The sequence below is a fragment of the Chenopodium album genome, chromosome 1, assembly GCF_948465745.1.
Source record: "Chenopodium album chromosome 1, dcCheAlbu1.1, whole genome shotgun sequence".
In the NCBI taxonomy this organism is placed as follows: domain Eukaryota; kingdom Viridiplantae; phylum Streptophyta; class Magnoliopsida; order Caryophyllales; family Amaranthaceae; genus Chenopodium; species Chenopodium album.
Genome location: NC_137834.1, coordinates 78,115,475 through 78,123,548, shown reverse-complemented (window position 1 = coordinate 78,123,548; position 8,074 = coordinate 78,115,475). Strand labels below are relative to the sequence as shown.

Here is an 8,074-nt window from a genome sequence, read left to right as displayed (position 1 = left end):
AAAACTGACCGACTTACAAAGGTACAACAGCCTGACCAAATCTATCTAATTCAAGACTCGATTTAGATTTAATTAATATAGTCGTATAGACACAAGTGCATAACCCAGAGCTAAATGACTCGACCCAATTAAACCTAACCCAAGCCCGTTCGACAACGCGAACCCTCTCAATTATTAATTTATTACATCATAGAATCTTTACTTCATATCATACACCCCATCACACTTGATTACCAACCCACCCTTGCAAATCTCTTATCCTCTGCCTTTAAAAGCCAACAAGTCCCAAAGGCTACATTTACAGTCTGCCTCACTCACTTCTCTAAACATGTCTTCTTCCTTGCTTCTTTGTCTGTTGTTCTTCCTAATTACTGTCAACTTAAATGTAGTATTAACTACTAATTCAACAAATAAACACTCTTCTAATTCAACTAAACACTCCTCAAATTCTACTAAGATTGGTAATGGTTACCGTTTAGTTTCCGTTGAAGAAACCCATGATGGTGGCTTCTTAGCTTACTTGCAAGTTATCAAGAAAAATAAAATCTATGGCCCTGATATTCCTATGTTGCGCCTTTTTGTCAAGTGAGTTTGCTTTGCGTTTTTTAATTTTTTTAATCTCTTAGATTTTTTTTTTTTTCAATTATTGGTGCTTTTGATTTTTGTTTGTTTGTTTTAAGATTTTTGCCTAGACTAGATCAAGGTCTCAAATGTCATACTTTCTCCGTTCTTTTTTGTTTTCTACGTTATTGACTCAATGTGGTTATTTGGTTGACATTTACACGTACTCTGTAAATGATTTTATATGTTACCGCAAGTCGAACATTGCAACATTATGAAAAGTGGTACATTCTACCACGGCTAAAAGTAGTTTTTTTAAAAAAAACTTTGTTTTGAGGTATTTTATCTTCATTATTCAATTTCAATTTAGGGATAATGGCTCCCTAATTTTATACTTCCTCCGTCTTCGAAAGAACGACCCATTTAGCCTAATTTTAGTCCTACAAAGAATGACCCATTAGCATTAAATACCCACCAATTTTCATTAATATTCGTGCAAAATTAGCTTTTTCATATAAATTTTTGTTTTTCCATATACTTTTATTATTATATCTCTCTACTTTTTTATAAACTCTGTGTAAATTTATCTTTTCAATATACTTTTTCTCTTTTTTACTTAACTTTATTAATACCCATGAAATCAACATGGGTCGTTCTTTCGGGGACGGAGGAAGTAGTTTCATTATGTCTAGATGAATGTACATTTTCCTTTACATTGCCACATTTGCCAATATAATGTTAATGAGATCTAAATTAGCCCATTTGGATTTGGGATTTTGGATTATCCAATTCTTGTAATAATACGTGTAAGATCGTCTGACACGAGACCAACTAATATAGATTTCCGATTTATTAGCTCAATAATTGGCATTTTTTTTTTTGACAATTTTACCCTTTTTCAGGCATGAAACAGAGGAACGTTTAAGGGTACACATTACAGATGCAGAAAAACCAAGATGGGAAGTACCTTATGATCTTTTACCAAGAGAAAAACCTCCCTCATTAAAAAACACCCTAGGAAAATCCAGAAAAATCCCTCTTTCTGATTCTAAAATCTCAGGAAATGAGCTTATTTTCAGTTACACAGTTAGCCCATTTACCTTCACGGTAAAAAGAAAATCAAACGGTGAAATCCTTTTCGATACGAGCTCGACACAATCCGACCCGTTTAACAGTTTAGTATTTAAGGACCAATACCTTGAAATTACCACAAAATTACCCTCTGATGCTTCACTTTATGGGCTTGGTGAAAATACCCAACCACATGGAATTAAACTTTACCCGAATGACCCTTACACACTTTATACCTTGGATATTTCAGCTATTAATCTTAATACCGATTTATACGGGTCGCACCCGGTTTATATGGATCTTAGAAATGTGGGTGGGCAACCCTTAGCCCATGCTGTTTTATTGTTGAATAGCAATGGGATGGATGTTTTTTGCAGTGGTAAATCCTTGACTTACAAAGTAATTGGGGGCGTTTTCGACTTTTACTTCTTTTCGGGTCCCTCTCCTCTTGATGTTGTGAATCAGTACACTAGCTTGATTGGGAGACCTGCTCCTATGCCTTACTGGGCTTTTGGTAATTTCTCACCTCATTACTCATTAATCCTTTATTTCACATTATTGTTTTACTGGTTGATAAATGATGATCTCTCTGTCCCTAAATAATACGTACATGCTATCAATGACGCGTGATGTTAGAATTGAGTTCAAGAGACCTTTCCCGCCTTTAACATTGATTTAATTAACGTACAAAATCTAGAAAGTCACGTATTATTTGGCACGACCATTGTTGGAGTTTATGATCTATATAGTTCGTGTATCTATAATATAGCCAGGTAAATTATGTTGCACATGAGAGAATGGTGCTGATTATGAGCTCTAAGAATAGAGTATATTTGCATCAATTGTTTAACATTATCATCCCTCTCAAATCTGCATTAATATATAATTAAGGATGCAATTTGCTTAAACACCGCGATTTGAGGGATCTGCTTTCATGTTTATTTGCCATACGTTGGGCTGCGTTGGTCGGGCCATTTGTCTGTTTTATTAACATAATTTGGTGTAGATTCATGCATTTTATGGTTTTTACAGATTAAGGTACAACACATTAAATCCTACTTGGCTTAAACGGTGATCTACTCATATAATAATAATTTTTTTATAAACTCAATATTTGTCAGTATCATAGGTCTTGGATTGATTTTTTCCATATGATTGATTAGTAAAACACCCATATTTAGGAAAAAGGAATCAAATAAGAATGATTAATGTATGTTATAGGGTATTGTAAAGGTACCTATTGACCTATTGTCTCCTCATTTTCTTTTCATCAATAATGCTAATTTGAATTGATTAATAAGGTTATAAATTTGTTAAATGATAATTGTTGTAACGTATATAAAACGGATGAAGTACTTAAGTTTCATAATGGTTTTGAATTGATTAATAATGGTTTTGTTCTGGAATTCATAATCGCTAAACTAAGCACATTATTTGATTGGGTGAGTTAGGAATTTTAGATGAGGTGTTTTCAATTGTTATCCACTTCACTCTAATTCTTTTATTTGTTTTGGAAAGCCATGAACAAAAGTAAGGTTCCTTTTTTTAAGTTTGTTGTAAACAATAAGTCGATTTTACTTGTTGCTCCAAATGCTTCCGTCTTTTTTGTTAAGGTTATTAAAAGTCTAGCTGCGTAACTTTAATGTATTCTTCGGAAAAAAGAGAGGAAGAGTGTCTCGGAACAATCGAGAACTTTTTCTCTTCCTCTATTATTTCCAAATCGACTATAGTATATCGTTAGCCTAGTATTGAACGAACTCCATAATATTATTCCTATTGTGAGTTTATGACAAGATATTAGTATTTAGAAACCAAAACTTTTGTTAAGAAAATCTCACAAATCTTGCCTATGTAAAAGGAGGAAGAAAATCTTATGACAAAAATCTTTAACGTACTAAAAAAAATAGAGTCATCATTGATGTGAGTAGAAAGTTGTACACATTTCTTGTTCAACGTGGAAGAATAGAAAACGACTTTTGCAGTTGGCTGGGCTATTTCCCCAAATACACTCATCAAAAGTAGCAACTAAATAAAGTGGTCCTTACAAGTAGATAGCATTTTCTGCATTCACGTTTCTTATGATTAAAAAAATCTCACATGTTATACTTTTTCTTCCTTTGTTTTTTCTCTTCTTTTCGGCCCACATTTTATACTTTCTTTGTAAGTATCCTATCTATTTTGCACACTAATCAAAGTTTTCACATAGAAACATATTTATACTTAAAACTTACCAATACAAAGTACTAAAGGTTGAGGTGGTGACCGAATAGTGGCTTCGGTCTTTACCTTAGATCCCTTTGATTTAAGGGTCATATCTCATAGGATTCATTCGAGGGATCCTTGTGGTTTAGGGAGCTCCTTTCTTTTAATTACCAAAACTAATACGAAGTACTATCATCTGTAAAATAATTTTGAACTCCATGTTGTGTTAACTTACAATAGATGGAAGAAACGATTATATGATCCAAAACGAGCCAAATACTACCTCCTTGTGATACATATTGTAAAGCCTTGTCTCTACATTTTAGGCTTTTAGCTCCTATTATTTATGTTTGGTAGGTACACTTAATGGAAGAGAGACAAGTAGGTGATGCATTAAACTATTGTTTAGGGGTTTGGACCATTTTATAAAGGGGCTCTATTCACTTATTCAGATTTCATAGTCTTAACATTTATGTCATGGTTAATTGGTTATCACTCATAGTCTCATAACTATTAGTAGTGTAATAATATAGTCACTTAACTCTAGATTTTTCTGCTGAAATCTCTCAATCCTTAGCTGCTAAAATGTGTTTCGATGTTCCATGTGGTTTATATATCTCTGCTTTATTTGGTTGAGTGAAAGCATTAACTGTTATCTGGTCGATACATCAATGTTTTGTTTCTTTCTGCTCCTTACGAAAATAAGGTTGACGAATAATACACCCTACTTAATAAAAATGAAGGAAAGAATAGTATAACATATACACTAGCTAGCTATTTATATCAACTTACCATTTTAGTGGTCGTATAGTGTGTAAAAGTTTTGGCACTGGCATTTCCCATAGTTCCTTGTGGGCTTGTGGCAATCTTTGTACTACAGAATCATAACCCGACCCAAGTTATTGGTTATTTAAATGATTAGAAAAATCAGGCAATAAACCCAAAGGCCAAAATTGAGGTGTCTTGAAACCAAACTGAATGACTCACCACTTCACCAGACTCTACGTACCTTCTGAATTTGACCCGAATTGAACCTGAAATCAACTTGTTTGCCCCTCTGTAGAGAATCCAGTTGCCTCTGCTATTCAGTGATGCTAAAAAGAAATTGTGAATTAGGAGTTTTATTTTCTTCATGGTGATGGTATGCGCGTAATAAAATGCATAATGATGAAACAGAACTACTGTCCTCTTTTCTTACTACTTAGTACATTTCTCTTGTATTGACATGAAGTTTGATGTGTGAGATGTTATTAATCCTGTAGGTCTCATCTATTGAGTTAGATGTTATTGGTTGTTAAAATGTTTGATGTGTTGTATCTGCTTTGTTTAGTTTTGGTTAGAAAGGAGAAGAAGCCTGCTACTGATACGAATATATTTGAGTGGCCTTATCTGGTGTGATGAGTTGGGCCGATTAGTGAAGCATACATGTTTTGTCGATAAAATGATGTATTCTTCTTTCCAGCATTCAAAATGAGCAAAGAAGAGAACATAGCTGACATTCGTTTGCATTTGACAGGTTTCCACCAATGCAGATGGGGTTACCATAACCTTTCCGTGGTTGAAAATGTAGTTGAGAGCTACAAAAAGGCACAAATTCCACTTGATGTTATCTGGAACGATGATGATCATATGGATGGGCACAAGGACTTCACCCTCAATAATGTAAATTACTCGCGTCCAAAGGTTTTGAACTTCCTTGAAAAGATTCATGCTCGGGGAATGAAGTATATAGTCATCATTGATCCTGGTATTGCTGTCAACTCCACTTATGGAACATACACCAGAGGCATGGCTGATGATGTTTTCATCAAGTACGAGGGAAAGCCTTACTTAGCCCAAGTGTGGCCTGGGGCTGTTTACTTCCCTGATTACCTCAACCCTAAAACAGTAGATTGGTGGGTAGATGAAATCAAACGGTTCCATGAACTTGTTCCAGTTGATGGCTTGTGGATTGACATGAACGAGGCCTCAAATTTCTGCACCGGGCTTTGCACAATTCCAGAGGGCAAAAAGTGTCCCTCTGGCATTGGACCTGGATGGGTATGCTGCTTAGACTGCAAGAACATCACAAATACAAGATGGGATGACCCGCCCTATAAGATAAATGCTTCAGGGATCAGTTCACCTGTTGGTTACAAAACCATAGCTACCAGTGCAGTTCACTACAACGGCGTTTTGGAGTATGATGCTCACAGTCTATATGGCTTTGCAGAAACAATTGCAACTCATAAGGGACTTCAAGCCATTGAAGGTAAGCGGCCATTCATTTTGACACGCTCTACTTATGTGGGGTCTGGCCATTATGCTGCTCACTGGACTGGTGATAATCAAGGAACATGGAATGATCTGAGGTACTCGATTTCTACCATGTTGAATTTTGGTATATTTGGAGTGCCAATGGTTGGTTCTGACATATGTGGTTTCTATCCTCAACCTACGGAGGAACTTTGCAACCGTTGGATTGAATTGGGTGCTTTCTACCCATTCTCTAGAGACCATGCTAATTACTACTCACCGAGTCAAGAGCTCTACGTTTGGGACACAGTTGCTGAGTCAGCTCGAAATGCCTTGGGTATGAGGTACAAGATTCTTCCTTATCTTTACACATTAAGCTACGAGGCACACACTACTGGTGCTCCAATTGCTAGACCGCTGTTCTTCACTTTCACCAACTACACAGACTGTTATGGGTTGAGCACACAGTTCTTGCTTGGTAATGGTCTGATGGTATCACCTGTTCTTGAGAAGGGAGCCAGCAGTGTGAAGGCACTTTTCCCTCCCGGCTCCTGGTATAGTATGTTCGATATGTCTCAGGCTATTACTTTCAAGGCAGGCAAATACGTCACCCTTGACGCACCATTGCATGTGATCAACGTACATCTATATCAGAACAACATTCTTCCGATGCAACAAGGTGGAATGACCTCGAAAGAAGCAAGGGAGACGCCTTATCATCTTGTAGTGACTTTCCCTGCTGGGGCTAGTCACGGACAAGCCAAAGGGAATCTCTTTGTCGACGAGGATGAACTCCCTGAAATGAAACTGGCAGGTGGATCCTCGACCTATGTCGATTTCTATGCAACTGTGGAGCAGAATATGGTCAAGGTTTGGTCAGAAGTTCAAGAGGGCAAGTTTGCCGTAGACAAAGGGTGGACTGTTGGGAAGATATCTGTGTTGGGATTGGGTGGAAATGCAGGATCCGTCGCAATTCAAGTTGATGGAATTGAAGTAACGAGTGCACCAGACGTAGCTACGACAACATCAGAGCAAAGTTACCACATGCAGTCTGATGTAGATGCTGCGATGAAGACCGTGATGGTACAGATTAGTGGGTTGTCTTTGCCTATTGGGAAGAATTTCGCTATGACCTGGAAAATGGGTGTTTAGGTTGTTTATGGATGATTCAATGCATTCAATTTGTAGACCAGCTTCTTCATATTTTTAGACAGATGATTTCTGATTTTTGTGCACAATTCCCTAACAGGAAGGGGAAGGAAAAGAGCAAAATTTGTGATCATCCTTTTTCCGAAAAATAGACTAAATGAAATAAGTTGTAACTTGTAAGCAAATATAGTTGCATTATGGTACGCAGTATATTCTGAATTTTAATAAAAATTCATGCTCTTACAAGTTATAGTAACAATCAAATTCTCATTTAGCATTCCCTTTCATGAACAAAAAGTTCAATGAGGAAATATAACTAAGAGTGATATCAATATTTTGTGTGATTATACTCTTCATATTATTTGCCTCATTTCTAATTTAGGTCATGTTCTTTCTACTTTATGCCCTATACTCTTCATCTTATTTTTGCTAAATTAAAATTATTTTTACTGATTTATAACCTTAGTTAGTGGTCCAAAAATTGACCATTATGTGGTCAGATTTTGGGACATAACATTTCTAAAACATCATTATACTAGTAAGCATATATTGACAATCACTTAATTTATAGGTATTTTGCCAACAAAGATGGTGACAGAAGAAAGATTGTGAGTGAGTTTCACCAACTTATCAGCTATCACCACTGCTGGACGAGAATATTGATTAATGAAGAATCTTTTATCATAAAATCCAGAGTTATATCGAGAAATAATAGATGACCATTTGAGATGAAATATGTGAGGATTATAAAGTTGACATGTCACTCCAAAAATAAGATGGAGGAACGTTATTCGTATAAGACTAGTAATTTCTCAAACTTACAAAAGCTTAGTGGTTGAAACAATGCCTTGTGTAC

The 8,074-nt window shown here is 36.0% G+C and overlaps 1 protein-coding gene across 1 annotated transcript; it reads left to right on the top strand.

Annotated features, from left to right (window-relative positions):
- The first annotated feature begins 211 nt into the window (after nucleotides 1-211).
- On the top strand, nucleotides 212-7,577 carry LOC145558036 (alpha-xylosidase 1-like). Its single transcript, XM_081619191.1, has 3 exons — nucleotides 212-585; nucleotides 1,464-2,146; nucleotides 5,351-7,577. The coding sequence occupies exons 1-3, from the start codon at nucleotides 329-331 to the stop codon at nucleotides 7,219-7,221; spliced, it is 2,811 nt and encodes a 936-aa protein (XP_081475317.1). The 5' UTR covers nucleotides 212-328; the 3' UTR covers nucleotides 7,222-7,577.
- The last annotated feature ends 497 nt before the right edge of the window (nucleotides 7,578-8,074 follow it).

Excerpts from the sequence above, each read along its gene's own strand:
- LOC145558036 (XM_081619191.1), top strand. The coding sequence starts at position 329 with ATGTCTTCTTCCTTGCTTCTTTGTCTGTTGTTCTTCCTAATTACTGTC. Across the intron at positions 586-1,463 it reads ATGTTGCGCCTTTTTGTCAA|GCATGAAACAGAGGAACGTT; the intron begins GTGAGTTTGCTT and ends ACCCTTTTTCAG. Across the intron at positions 2,147-5,350 it reads TATGCCTTACTGGGCTTTTG|GTTTCCACCAATGCAGATGG; the intron begins GTAATTTCTCAC and ends TGCATTTGACAG.